Consider the following 15,039-nt stretch of genomic DNA (forward strand, 5'->3'; position numbering starts at 1 on the left):
AACATTAAGTACAACATTTCAGTATATATGGATGATAGTGCTATGGAAGTGCGTGTCCCAATACGGAGAGATTCTCTCTATCGAAAAAGAAAAGTAGAAGAACTTTTTCCCCGGTATTCTAAATGGCGTACATTTGCTACGCATGCGCTTGAAGAGGCCTATACCTTCTTATGTGACTTTCGGTCAAGATACAAGAATTCCGTGCAAATCACTTGTTACCTATGACAATCAGATGGCCACATGTCAATATTGCCATAAAGCTGTTCACTACGGTAAGCCATGTGATAAGCTGGACGAGGAGACAACTACACCAAAGGACAACGGTGCTTCCTTCACACCAACCCCAAGCAACCCCAGTACACCTGTGACAGCCACCAACAATAATGAAGCATCCCCTTCAACGAATCCATCATCATCCCCTATAGAACAAAGTACAACAGCTGCAGTTAACAACTTACCCTCCAACCAACCAGCAACTGCCACCAATGTACAACAAGGTGCATCTACAGCAACTAGCAACGAAAAGAAGACGGAAATCGACAACAATACCAGCGATGCGGCAATGGATGACGAGACGAACCACGAACGAATTGCCCCTCAATCCTCGCAGGAGGGAAATGGAAGCTCCTCTCCCCCTAGAAAAAGGATGACAACGAGATCCAACACAAAAAAAAATTATTTATAAAATCGGCTCAATCGGCCACGTAAAGCTTGTACGCAAATAGGCCTGAAAAAAAAAATATTTTTTAAATAATCATTTGTAAGCTATCGTTACTTGATTCTAACATATCTTTTATCACAGCTATGGTTTTAGCTAAGTTAGTTGAAAAAAGGTTGCGAAACCATTATAAATACGTAAGCTTATATGTTAATCGTTACGGTGAATTGATGTAACAATAACTTAGATATAAGTTTATAAGATTATAACGTACAATTTCTGCATTGATTCAGATAGCTATCGGTAAGTTTTCCCAACGTTATGATAACGGAAATGCAACCTAAACAACTTTTGTTGGCTTGAATATGGCGATCACACTATGGAGTCGCAAGAAGTGTATAAAACATAGATAAAACCACAGCGGACCCATTGAAACGTATAATCGTCATCTGGAAGACACTAGTGTCATATTTAATCCACCGAATATTGCCGATCGCCAGCTGCAGACTGAATCTGCCAGAATTGACCATTGCGACCGGAATTCGCCACTACCCTAATGATAATACCCTAGTTTTAAGTTAGTTATTAATTAAAATAAGAAAATACCCTCGGCATCTTAGAGCTTAAGCAGTGAAATTCAAATATGTTACTATTGAATAAAAAAAATAAATGAATAAAACCAGGATATTACTTTTTTCAAAACTACTTTTTGGCGAAAATAATGAAAGGGAGAATAGTCATTTTTGTTTTATGCACTATTATAAACTCGAATAAAACAATATAAGGATTAACCATCGATTGTGATATTACAATTATCATGATATATGAATTTAAAATAATGAGAAATCGTTCTACTTGAATTAATTTTGAGCAATCTAAACATGAGGTTTTTTAGTTGTTTATTGTTCATATCTTCATAAACAGAGTTTGATTGACGGCGCATAAAAAAACTGTTCATTAAAATTTAATTCCACTCGACAGTTTTGAAATCGTTGTGAAATTTGTACCTTGTATCAAAATGAATAAAATAAAAAATACCTTGTATCAAATTTGTTATTTCAAATACTGTACTGCCTTTTCAATGTTGATAGAAAAACAGTTTACTTTAAAAGTTATTTTCAAGTTATGGAAAAAATAATTTATTTCAGTATGGCATTACAACGTAACGACAAATTCTTTTTAGCCGACATAGAAACTAGTAGAACCTGCGCTTTTTGAGTTACGTGGTTAGATGTTAGTAACAATAACTCAAATTTCTGATTGCAAACTAGTCACAAATAAGCTAGCATAACAAAAATATAATTAAAACAAAACGCATTTTGATTTTTTTTCGCAATATTACTATTCGAAACTAGGGTAACGGCTCATGTGGTCATCTCATATACAAAAACCATTAGTTAGCGTGAGATCTGCTGTCACTGTTCGATAGATTGCTTTTCAGGACAAGATGAAAATAGTGCATTCTCTTCGTTCTTCGCGTCGCTGTAACAGCAGTATTGAACAAGTTTCGAGCTATTTTTTCTACGGTATTGCTTCTTAGAGCCGAACCAAAAATATTGTAAGTCAAGTAATCGGAAAAATAGTATGGAGACTCTGCTAATGAAATGAAGACGAAAACTAAGCCCATTGAGACAATTGTGAACACAGAAGGTTATGAGAAAAGCCTGAATATGTCCACACGTCTATAGCAAAATCAAACACTGAAATGGGTGGACTAAACCCTCTAGCTAACTTTTCTAGAAATTTCTGTATTTCGTAAAACTTGAGTTCTATAATTTTACAGATCTGACTAGTTAAACACCAAACATACTCGCATCGGTCCACAGTTCTCCGTTCCAGAAAATCCGGGAAAGGGATCAATTTCTCAGAAATAACTGAACCAACTTGCACAATCTGGCTCCAGTTTAACTGATTAATAAGCAGTGAAAATGTTATTTGACGTCAATGCAGAAAAGGTTCGAAATCTTCGAAGTTGGTCAGAAATCTAGCTCTGCTAGTAGGTTGTGAGTTGATAGCAACCGAAGACGATTTCGTTGGATTTTCATTCTAGATGTCCAAGGTGATTTCGATCGTTTGGCTTCCATCTGCCGTAACTTGTTTTAGTCTTTACGAATCGTAACAAAATTTTTACCACTGAAGTGATTCCCAAACAATCTGAGGTCAAAACACTACCAAATCTTACCACTAAGAGAGCTGTAAAAAAACAATGCGTCCTGATATTCAGTGAATCGAGCTTTTAAGCAAAATCGCTGGAGGCATGAATACCGGTTTTATTAGGGCTGGTAAAACTTCAGTGAACCATCTACCAGGTTTGTCAAACGGAATAATACATTCGGAAGGTTTCACAATGGCACCGCACTTTAGTAACACGCAGTGGTGTACCGAGGAAATTTGGCTCCCGGGGCAAAATAAGATTTCGTTGGTTCAGCGAGCAAAAAACAAAGCTGAACTCCATCTCCGGAAAGATGACTTGGACGAGCCCTTCGCCCTCCGTTAGATACGCCACTATATCAAAGATATTACTAAAATGACTGCTGAGGTTGATCAGTGCGATGTAAAGCTGATGATGATGATTAGAACTTTAAAGTACGCGAGTTCATCAGTACAGCGGCGTACTATTCTCGGTCAATCCTGGTTTTATGTGTCCGGGTTTCAAACGAACTAGTTGTAACAGCTAAACCCGTTGATGAAAGGCCAAGTAATCAATGAGTGCTGTGGTGGTTCGGAAAGTGAGAGAGGGCTGAAACATTATTCAACATAGTAGAAATTTTGAACATAGAGAATCTTTATTTATTCAAACGTTCATACATTTCCTCGATTTCGTTAAAAACTTACAACAAAACTATACTCCTATTCGTATTGCGTTACCTGCCTGTTGATTCAAGCTCTAATTAAATTGTACAATTCGAAAAATCTATAAATAACGTACAATAATAATACACAACTCATTGGACGGTACAAAAGCGAACCGATCAATACTCAATTCAAATTGACTAATGTTCTTCATTTCGAATGCGGTTGTGGGGTGATGTCGGAGACATGAGTTCACACCGTTGTCTGTTCGTTGCTTCTCTCAAAATAAATCATTATCGCTTCTATTGAGATGGTAAATATCCCATTCCAGGTTTGTGATGAAATAGCACAGCGTTGCACCGGTTTTAATGAGACAGTTGCGTGCTAGCTTGAAGCTTTCTTAAGAGAGACAAACAGATCGTACGTTTTTGTTATGAAAGGCTCCAGCTGATTTGATTGTTGATTCTAAATTTCATTGACCTATTTAACAACTGTAAAGCAAATACTACAGAACACTGCAATAGCGATTGTTGACTGAAATCAATAATGGTGATGATTTGTTTGCTGTAAACAAGCTGAACGATCTTGATTTTGATTATGGGTTGTTATTTCTACATATCACGAGTAGTTTCCTTTTGTTGTCGTCTACACTATCTATTTAGTCTATATACACATTGAACGTGACTGCATACGGCAGCGTAAATCCTATATAAGACACTTTTTAGTTCTACTATAATGCACATAGTACGGATTGATTCCCGGTTTGTTGAAACAACATTGGCTGTTTCCTTCGAACGAGCAAAAGCTTACGTAATTTCACAATTGCTTATTTATGCTGTATAAGTAAATATAATCTAACGCAATGTTATGCACTTTATATTGATCGCCTTAGTGGGAATTTGATTGTGCTTCTAACACAGAAATCTTGCGATTATCTATCGTTACCCGGTCTAGTTGTATAAAAATAACGATTAACTTTCAATTTTAAATGTAATTCGAATAATCTTGATCTTTGTTTCATTGGATTAAAATGCATAACATCAAGCGATTTGATCGAGCATCCTAATCTTACTGTATCCAACTGTAAAGCTAAAGATGTTTCCATTAGAAACCTTACCACAATCTTCAAATGGTCTACACATTCTACTTTCACTGTGTGTTCAGCAGTAATAAAAGTTACTTGTATCATTTTTCATAAAATACTATCTTCGTTCCATTGCCAAATATTTTACATAGCAGTCTCGAGAGGTTGCGAAAGGCTGCGGCTGTCTGAGCTCAGCATTGTTGGCATCGGTGGCAGAGCTTCGTCGAAGTTGGTTTCCAGCAAAGCTTCCGACTTGGATCTGGCATAGTTGGCCCTCGGTGGAGTAGCGGGAATGGGTGGTGGTTGTGGTCGCTGCTGGTGCTCACTGGATGCTTCGTACACAGTTCTCGGCCTTCGGCTTCCATTACTGTCTACTCGGGGCGGAGGAATGATGGATTCTCGCTCTCTGCCAGGAGTGGCGTACTTTTTGACCGCCTTCATATACGATTCGGGCCTCCGAACATCTCTAGGCTCACTAGTGGGCTGTGGCGGAGAGTCGAACATGTTAGGTTTTCGAACCTGAATCGTTGGCTGTTGATATTCGTGTGGAGGGTGAAACCGTTGTCCACCGTTTTTCGGGTCAAATGGCAGTGTACTGGTGTTATGCTTAGTAGGAGTCGCTGATTTCATCGGAGCAGCTACCGGATGGAAACTACTATGCCCGTTACTTGGTGGCAATGGTGCATACTCCGGTAAACGGCTTTGTAATTCATTCAAAAAGGACAGATCGTCTCCTTTCACTCTCATCGGGAGCGTACTTGAGTTACCATAAAAATCCGATCCTCCATCGTCATTGTCACCGGAATGATGAATGATCGGGGTATCTTCATTGATCACAGTGCTGATGGAATTGTTCCTAGTCACACCCGAGTAAGTGGTCGAGGTATCCCGAAAGCCTTCATTCCTGAAGGCCAATTCGAACGCTGTACTACCTCCATGTGAACTATAATCCGGCAATCCGTACACCTTCGTCCGGGTCGGACTGTTGCTATTCGAGTGTTGCATAAAGTCTGGCCCTCCATTGGTTGTTCCGTCGCTATAACCCAACTGGCTCTTCAACTGATCGGCGTATTCGTTATTGTACGAATGGTTTTGTTTATCGTACATGTCATAGTTTGTTTCGGAGGACAGCACGCTTTTGTCAACCGATTCGATGGACCCATTTGATGTCATCTTCTTATAATCCGTTGTACCGGTAGTGGCCGATTTTAGCGTATCTGTTGATCGGGATACGACCTGTGGAAAACGTAAATTATTTATTACAAGACACTCATGAGTATGGTAATTAGTCAATAAACGTCTAGTCTACAAGCTTGATTAGTAACGTAGTGCACTTACTATCCTTAAACATCCGTCGGCTGGTGCATATAAAAATAATAAAAGAAGTGCAAGTGAGCAGACTGGTGAAGTTTTAGTATACAGAAAGTGTTTGGAAGCGTAACTTCAACGAAAGGCTCGACGGTTAACACATTCCATTTGTTTGTCCCAAGCCGATATTTATATTATTTCCGACCGATCATTTAGTATACTTACAAAATTACGCCTTCGAATGGATCCCTGCGGGTCGATGCTGTTCAAACTTCGCATACTCTGCCGTATGCTGTTGCGTCGCTGCAATCGCTGAGTTTGTCGGTAGCGCGATTTGAACACCCAACAGAAACAAATGCACAGAAGAAGAGCAAAGACCAGCACCAGCGCTGTTATCATAGCGACGGCGACGGCATCCGCCTTCCAGAATAGTGGATCAATTTGAACCTAACAGCGGAGACAAACATGTATCGAAACTTATTTCAACAGACCGTAAGCATTTAGCTTACCTTCGGATCAATTTCACACAGGAAAGCGTGTCGCTCATGGCACTCTTCGATCTCCACATTTCGGTAGATAAACGAAGTACACCGGTCGATGTAGTTGGCATCCTGTATCCAAACTTTCTCGGCCGAACGTAGATAGCGGGATTGTTGTTCAAGGAAAAACCACAACGGGGTAAAATCACCGTGGATGAACGGCAAGGACGCGTTGTCCGAACGACAGAATTCTCGGGCTTCACGGAAACTCATCGGGGCACCTACATACATATAGCACGTATCGATGAGCAATGTCCAACCCGGTGGACACTTGCCGTCCAGCACGGTTAAATTATTCATGTGCAATGGAAGATACTGGACTTCCAGCAGTTGAGGATCGTCAAAACGATCGCGGATTCGAGATCCTACGGCCAGAGTTCCATTGTAGCTCCAGTAGTTAAGTTTGGCGTCAATTTTCGTCTTCCAGATGTCAAGCGTACTACAATCAATCGTAAAAAAATGCATTGAGAATTAGAACGCAAAATTAACCGTTTGTATGAATTTGTATTTAAAAACAGCAAGGATAGAACGTCTACACCTACCTATTCCAGAACTGGAATTCAAACCTGCTCACACATTGCGGAGGCCGTGTTTTGCAGAAGAGTTAGTTGATATATGCAAAATAGAAGAAATAAGGCATGCAAATTTTGAGTTCTGTTTTTATACTATACAAAACACTACCGCTTAACTTGTTATGCGATTCAACTTTTTTTTAGAGTGTTAGAATTGTAGAATACATTTAAGCGGTAGTGTTAAACCAGAATCTATAACTAAATACATTAATAGAGAGATTAATTTTTAAAAGGTTATAAAATGTGTGTCAAATATCCTAAAATTCAAAAAAATAATTGGGATAATAGACTATTTGTCTATATATAACCGTTTTTGATTTTAGACATGTGTATGTCAATTGTTTACTAATGTTTCCTCTGTAACGAAAAAAAAACTCTGCATTTCAATACAGGCCGAAAAACTTTAAAGCTCATAACAAACTCGGTAAAAAAAATTTTATCTTGAACTTTGTGAATACAAATATGTTTTAAAGACTGTCCCAGAAAGTATGGACGCAACCAAAAACCGCTGCCATTTCGAAATGGTTCAGGATCTGTCAATTTTTATGGCTGCGTCCTGTTGTTTACACTCTTCTCTAACCACTTGTGCAGTTGTTTATTCGTTTTCATTAGTTTGTTTCGAAATGCGTAGACTTTCAGCAGAACAACGTCGAAAAATTGTTGCACAGAACGCGGACTGTCACTGAGAAAGATAGCAAAAATGGAAGGAGTAAGTGAAAAAGCAGTGCGAAATGCAATCAGGAAGTACGGTGAGGATAACACCTTTGAGGATAAACCGAAAACGGGTCGAAAAAAAGGTCCTGCTAACCCTCAGTTGGATAAACGTATACTGAAGGCGTTCGAGCAAAAGAAGGAGGTTTCCGCTCGGGATGTGGCCAAAAAAGTGGGCACTTCGAAGTCAAATGTTCTTCGTGCTAAAGAACGTTTGAAACTTCGAACCTATAAGAAGCAGAAACAACCAAAACGTAGTCCGAAACAAGAAGCATCGATCAGGCCGAGGGTTCGAAAGCTGTACAATACGATTCTTGCTGGAAATTTGAACTGTTAAACCAGTCCGAGACATCGATTGAAGTCGAAAAATTTGGTAAGAAAGCTATGGTCTGGCAAGCAATTTGTAGCTGCGGTTAGATTTCGAAACCCTTCATCACCACTGCTTCAATGAACAGCAAAATATACATCACGGAATGTTCACAAAAACGATTTCTACCCATGATTCGAAGCCATAAGGATCCTGTTGTCTTCTGGCAAGATCTTGCTTCTTGCCACTACTCGAAATCAACGGTAGGATGGTATACTACCAAAAATGTCACTTTCATCCCAAAAGACATGAATCCACCAAATTGCCCACAACTTCGACCAATTGAGGAATTTTGGGCGTTGACGAAGGCACATCTCAGGAAACATGTCTCGGCAGCCGAAACCATTCAACAGTTCGGAAAAGATTGGAAAAAAGTGTCAAAACCTGTCGCCAAGAAGTCTGTACGGAATTTAATGAGGAACGTTCCCAAGAAGATGCGCCAACTAGCCTACAATGGCTAAGTAGCAAATGTTGAGAATAATATTCTGTTGTTGTAGTCTAATATTATCAGTATATCGAATTAAATTTGAATATCTAACACTAGTGAATTATTTAGAGCGAAATCAAAGTGCGTTCATACTTTCTGGGACAATCTTTATGGTCAAATATGTTAGTAAGATACTAGCATTTTCCCGGAAATTGCAGACTTTATTATGAATAAAGCCCTAATTTCCTGAAATCCTGAATCAAATGAACCAAGTTTGAATTCAATTAATATTGAGTCTTGTGTTAAGACACTAGAACCCGTCTTGAACTTTTAATCATTGCCAATGTGAAGCAGACCGAGAGGGAAGATAATTGAGTGAAGCAACGAAGAAACAGGTTTTGGAAAAAGAATCCCCCAAAGAAGGACTCGAACCTGCAACTTTCTCGTCACGTGCATTAATTTATCTTCATTCTTTAATTCTCTCGGTCGAAATGAGACATATTCCGGTAGTAGTGACCTGCATCGGTCATACAGAGTCGGTATTGTAGGGAAAGAGTTTTCACCGTGGCCACTTCAAAAGAAATAAGTAAGGCTCGATACATCTTTCGAATGCACAGTGGTTCAAAAGCCCAATTTCACGCTCTTAATTGGTAACTCATTAAAACGTGGCTTTCGAGGTACAGTATCTTCAGCAAAGTTGCTCAGAATGATAGGCGCCATCTTTTGTAAAGTTACGGGAATGACTTTCTGCACAACTCGTCCCGGGTTGACGGTTCAATTCATAGTACGCTGGTCTTACAAGTCAGCTGTCGTATGTTCGAGTCCCGACCTGGAAGGATTCTTAGTGTCAGTAGGATCCATAGTATTAACCATGCAATGATTCTGTACGCTAACAATCGGCTGCGAAGTCTGTTGAAACAGAAAGGCCAAATTCCACGGAAGGAATGTAGTGCCAAGACTTTGCTTTCTGCACAACTTTGTCGAAGTTACTTAGCCTCTATGTTGGGCCTGAGGTAAAATAAAATTTTTATCTCACATTATCACACATTTAATTACATAAATACGTTTCTGATGAGTTATCAATTAAGAGTGTGAAATTTGGCCTTTGGACCAATGTGAAATGTATTGAATGTTGAGTTCTTGAGTCGGTTGAGTACTCGAGAAAAGTTAGCAGTGCATAAAATGCTTCAAATCACAACACTTGCAGATTTAAATATTTCCCATTGGCCTGCTTGATCTAAGTGTGTCTTTCGTGCTCAAAATTATTGCAAAAAACTACTTTTTGTTACCAATTAAAATGAATTTTATTCCGCTTTAGGACGCAAACATAATAAGCGCGAGAAGTTGAACTGGGATGGTGTCAGGATTCCGTTGATTTGCTGTAAGTACATTTCCCGTTTTGATTAGTACCTAGTTCGGCCCAGCTTATCGTACCCACTCTGATGGCACCCTAAGACATGCAACATCGCCGTTATACACATTTCGGCATAAAATTGTACAGTACTTAATTTCGAATCTTTTGCGGAATTCATTTCTTGCTTCACTCTCAATCCAATTGAAATCAATACTCGAACGACCATCGTTCGTCAGTGAATACTTCTCCAAGTGAATACTGATAAATTACTTACTTTCAGAAATAACAGATTCGCGATCGAATTTCGCGACTGCCCTTCTAGTGTCATTGTTGGACTGCAAAGTATTGTATTTGTTTTGTGAAAATTTGATCATACTGTTTCCCCAGACTGCTCAGCCGATTCTTAGTGTACTAGTGATACGATCCTACTGACATCCAGAATTTATTCTTAGGCGGGACTCGATCTTATGACAATCGGCTTGCATCCAAACACCTCGATAAAACTATACATAATAATTCCGGGCCATTTTATACGATCTTGTTGACTTTCTGGGAAAATATCATAAGTGTATCTATATAAGCTTGAAAAATTTAATCAGAATTTGATCTGCTGTTTTATTTATAAATTCGAGACAGTTAGATTCGTTGAAAATAAGATTATTCTGAAAATATGTCTGCTTTGTATGAATACTGTTTTGTACAGAATACAAATATATTATAATTTGGATTTTCAGATTGGACTGGGACACTGTGAACGCATCTCTCACTCTCAAGTCTGGATCGTGATCGTAAAAACTAATTCATTCACACTAAATTTGGGAGATAAATCCAAGCTGAGGGCCTGTCCTCATTCTGGTTTTCTTCTTCTTCCTTTCTGGTTGGCGTCACCTCACTTGAGATGACGCCGAATTGATGGCACAGCAACTAAGGCTATATTGCCAGTTAATTTTCGTTTATAGTCCAGTGGAGTGAAGTGAAGTGATCGGGTAGTGGACACAACACCACAAACACCCTCCGAAATAAAAGTCGGTTTAAACAGTGAAAACTGCGCGAGTGGAAGCTATAGAAGTGGTTTCAGTGTTTTTAAAGGGTTGTCGCACCCTATAATGATGCAATGAGTGCATTTTAGTGGCTGGAAACAGCATATTTTAAAGTGCCGATCAGCCAAATTGATGGCTGCTGATCTTTTTTTCGCCATGGTCGCTTCGATCATCGCGTCTTCGCAAGCCAGTGTTTGTGTTTTTATTATATTGCCGGTCAAACATCGGTATATAGGATTCCATTAGCCCTTTGGCTAGTATACAGGTTTGATATGAACTCATACCATTCAGGTAAGTTTATTCTTCCTATGTGTGTCACTGAGGAAAAATAAATGTTTTTGCACTCTATCTTCACATTACATTCGGTGCCTTTGGGCACTCAGGTATGTGACAGATGCAAAATACACACCAATCGGTTGCCTTTCAATCGCAACTGGTGGTGTAAAACTATTTGTACTGGTCAATACCGGTAAGATAGTAAAGTTTCAAACTTTTTTGTTTGGGCACTCGCTATATGTGTAAATAGCATTCTGGCTCATCTCCACACGATCTGTCGCTGTGTGATCGTTGGATTTAAATTATATCCCTTTACTACTTGGCGCCATGCAGGGAATCTGCGCGGTAAGCCAGCGCTAGCTGTTCTATATAGATACAGGAGTGTTAAATTGTACACCGCGGTGTGGACGGTTTGGGAACTGCTCGCGAACAGTGCTGCTCAAATTGATGTCCTGGTCGCTTCCTTTTTCCCTTGGCTGTGGAGACAGTGCACTGGATGCAAATCAGATGTCATTTTTGCACTTTGACCTCTGTGGTATTTATTGTTCTGTTGGTTTATAACAGCTTTTGGGGGGGCTGCTCTGGGGTTTTCAGTTGGGCTGCGGGTTTGCCGAGCATGTCTCGAACGTTTGCACCACTGTGTGTACAATTTATTACTCCGATTTAACACTTCAAGTGTATCTTCGGTCGGTGTGTGTAGATTTGGACAGTTTGTCACACTCGTCCATACGAAGCATTTATATTTACTTGTGAATATAATTGCGTACAAATTCTCTGCCATAGAATTTGGGATTACCTAATTAGGATTAAAGTATTAGTGAGTATCCAACTCTGTTCTTTTGGAACGCACTTTCGGCTTTCTTTTACTTTGGATCGCACTAGCGAAAGGTTGAGTATTTCCTCGCGCGCTTTCACGCTTTAAATTCGTATCGCTTTTTTCTCTTTTATTTTTCGGAAAATGGATACAAAATACATCCAATCATCTGACTGCTCTCATTCCGAACCGTCTGATGGCCAGAAACCTGGGAGTTCCGTCACAAAGTGTCGGAACGACCAGAATATGGAAGTCAGAGGGAATGGATTCGAGAGTAGTCAGACTGCGATGGATGTTCAACCCGGTCCTTCGCCTTCCACCGTTGAAACAGAAGGCGAAGACAAAGGTAAAAACTTTGAGCGAAATCTAAAAAAGAAGATTCGCAAAAGACAAGCTCTCGGAAAGGCGACTTCTGCTTCTAGAGGCCACTTGTCCGAACAAACTGAGCGCTTTCAGGTCCGGATGTTGAACGGTATGTTCACTGAGGACCTGAAAGCCCATTTATTAAGAGACTTGAACAAATGTCTCTTCACAACGCCGTCTACGGAGTTTATACCAAGCTTCAAAGGCTGTGGACTTAGGTACGGCATCGTCTGGTTCTCTCCGGAGAATGAGATGAGCAGTGCCTGGCTCAAGCAGAAGCTTGGTTTGATAAACCAGCAGGCTGGCGATAGTAAGTTCATTATTGAACCCTACAGTCTACATCAAAATCGGGTTTGCCTTCCTATTCCTTGGGATACTGAGGAAGGGTTGGCTGTATCCGATGTTCTGATGAGATTAGATCTGCAAAATCCGGGGATTTTGTTGAATCGGTGGATGTTACTCAAGGCGGGTCCGGTTACTGTGGGAAAACGCATGTTTTTCTGCAGTATCGACGATGACTCAATGAGCCTTCTAGAGAAAACAAAATTCCGTCTGAACTATGGTTTTCAGAAAATCTATGTACGTATCGTTCATCAGAAAAACGTACATAGTAACAAACCTGAATAGGCTTTAAGAGCAGACTGTTCGGGACCTCGCAAAGGTTCAGAATTTACTTCTGCTTTCACTAAATGTGATCCCCAGCAGATTGTTCAGCATCCCTCAGGGGTGCAGAATTTACTTCTGCTTTCTATGTTTTTTTGTGTCGTCAATTTCCCCCATTCTCCTAGTCCAAACCTTACCATTTCCCTTCGATCCCTCCCTCTAACACATCGGGAAAATGATGAAAACAAATAATATGGATGGCAAGGCACAAATCTCCAAATATCAAGGGGAACGTGCCATTCGAGCCAATTTGTTCTGATTCCTGATTCCTGAAGGCTATATTGCCAGTTAATTTTCGTTTATAGTCCAGTGGACTTTCTTTTCACTTGACTACAAGCGAAAATCTCGCTGTGTGGCTGCGTCGAATCGTCAAAGTACGGCTGAAAATCCTTTCTTTCTTGCGAAATACTCGAATTTTCCCCGGACTAACACGATGCAACGTGCTCACCCGTTGAGAGTTTCACCGGAAGTCATTCTGGTTTTCGGATGATGAATACATCAAACATCATGTGAGAAAAACGAAGAGAAAGGCAAAGCGTAAAGTACAAACCTTCCCAAACAGTGTTGAACGACAGAAAACTTTAACCAAACCCGAATAGTTTTAGATCGAGATTGTTGGACGTTTCCAATAGAATCAACCGGAAGCTTGAACTTGGTGGTAGATCCTAGGGCCTATTTTGCACTTCAAAAAAGGAAAAGGTTTGTTCTTAATTAGACAAACAATATTAGGCCTCGTGTAAATGAAATTTCTCGATACCAACGCGAGGCACTAACATTGATTAGTAAATATTATATTTCCAATCCCAATAGTCTAAGGAGCTGGTCACATGAGCCAGACATTATAACTTCGGAACCCGATCATTAAAGATTCTTAGAGTGTATAGGATCGTCGGACCATCCATGCGACCATACACCACTAATTGACTGCAAAGCTAGTCGAAACAAAAGGTTAAGCTATCGGACAGTTGGAACAAAGAATTGCTTTGTTTTCACCACATCCAAAGACAATAGCTATCGAACTGGAACATTCTACCTTGATTCATTCAAAAAAAATTGTTGTTTAAAAAATCACTATCCCATTATCAAATGACGCATACGAAATGTTAATTGTACTACTTTCAAAACTGTTTTCTAACTGATTCAAATAAACTAAAAAGTTAGAAAGATTTAAAAACAGAATAGTAGAGGAGAATACAAATATCTTACATAGACCGATTTACAGTGATCATTTCATAGTCATTATCCGGATTTGCGAATATATTATCCACATAGTGCTGTCCAGCTGTTCCAGCCACAATGGTAGCTCTTCCACTCCAGTCGGTTGCCACGTTACTAAAATATGAGTTAACTGATTAAAATATTCCCACCGAAATCTCCGCAAACACTGTACTCATAGAAACCGTTGTGCGACGTCGTCTGATAAATCGGCAATCTAACCCGATCAAATCCGGATACCTCGACAATTCTTCCGCCCTTGTTACTGTGCACATAGTTGAAACTGAAATTAGACACCACCTGTCGCAGTACAACCACATCACGGAACCCTGCCACGTTTTGAGTGATATAATTGTTGTGGACGGTAACCTCCTGATACGGAGAGGACTGACGGCCTTCGACGTACAACGACGGACGATTGCGGTTCTTTACGAACAAATTGTTATGAATCCATCCCCGCAGCGACGTAGCTGATCCTCGGGAATCAGCTCGAATTGAAAGTCCACCTTGATTTTCTTGAACCAGATTGTTCTACAGATCAAATGAAAGTGTTTTAGCGATCGGTCGATGTTGCTAGAAACAAAGCATCTTACCCTGAAATACAGTGTCTGCATATTCTGTACGTCAGCTCGTATCGTAGCCTCACAGGACGAGAAATTTCCATACAATTGGCGGCAGTTTCTGATGAAGCGATTGCGTTCCAAGGTCAAAGTTGGTGACACTTCACCAACGGTAACGTAGTGTATAGCCCCTCCGACACATTCCTGAATTTCCGAATTGGAAATGTTATGCTGAGCGTCACGATCTGCAGAAATAATGACAATGTTTACTATATGATACCCTCATTAAACTGTA

The 15,039-nt window shown here is 39.9% G+C and overlaps 1 protein-coding gene across 5 annotated transcripts in view; it reads right to left on the bottom strand.

Annotated features, from left to right (window-relative positions):
- Positions 1–3,419: 3,419 nt before the first annotated feature.
- Positions 3,420–15,039, bottom strand: part of LOC131430743 (protein bark beetle) — a 61,555-nt gene continuing 49,935 nt past the window's right edge. For 3 of the 5 annotated variants that reach the window (XM_058595940.1, XM_058595939.1, XM_058595941.1), the window contains 7 exons: positions 14,778–14,989; positions 14,360–14,715; positions 14,176–14,301; positions 6,925–6,948; positions 6,353–6,821; positions 6,069–6,290; positions 3,420–5,771 (listed from right to left, as the gene is read on the bottom strand). In XM_058595940.1, the coding sequence (XP_058451923.1) occupies positions 4,680–5,771; positions 6,069–6,290; positions 6,353–6,821; positions 6,925–6,948; positions 14,176–14,301; positions 14,360–14,715; positions 14,778–14,989 (2,501 nt within the window). In that variant the 3' untranslated portion in view covers positions 3,420–4,679. Of the gene's footprint in view, positions 5,772–5,873; positions 5,894–6,068; positions 6,291–6,352; positions 6,822–6,924; positions 6,949–14,175; positions 14,302–14,359; positions 14,716–14,777; positions 14,990–15,039 lie in introns of all 5 variants that reach the window. The other 2 variants (XM_058595943.1, XM_058595942.1) reach the window with 2 other exon arrangements.

Source organism: Malaya genurostris, chromosome 2 (assembly GCF_030247185.1).
Source record: "Malaya genurostris strain Urasoe2022 chromosome 2, Malgen_1.1, whole genome shotgun sequence".
Lineage (NCBI taxonomy): Eukaryota > Metazoa > Arthropoda > Insecta > Diptera > Culicidae > Malaya > Malaya genurostris.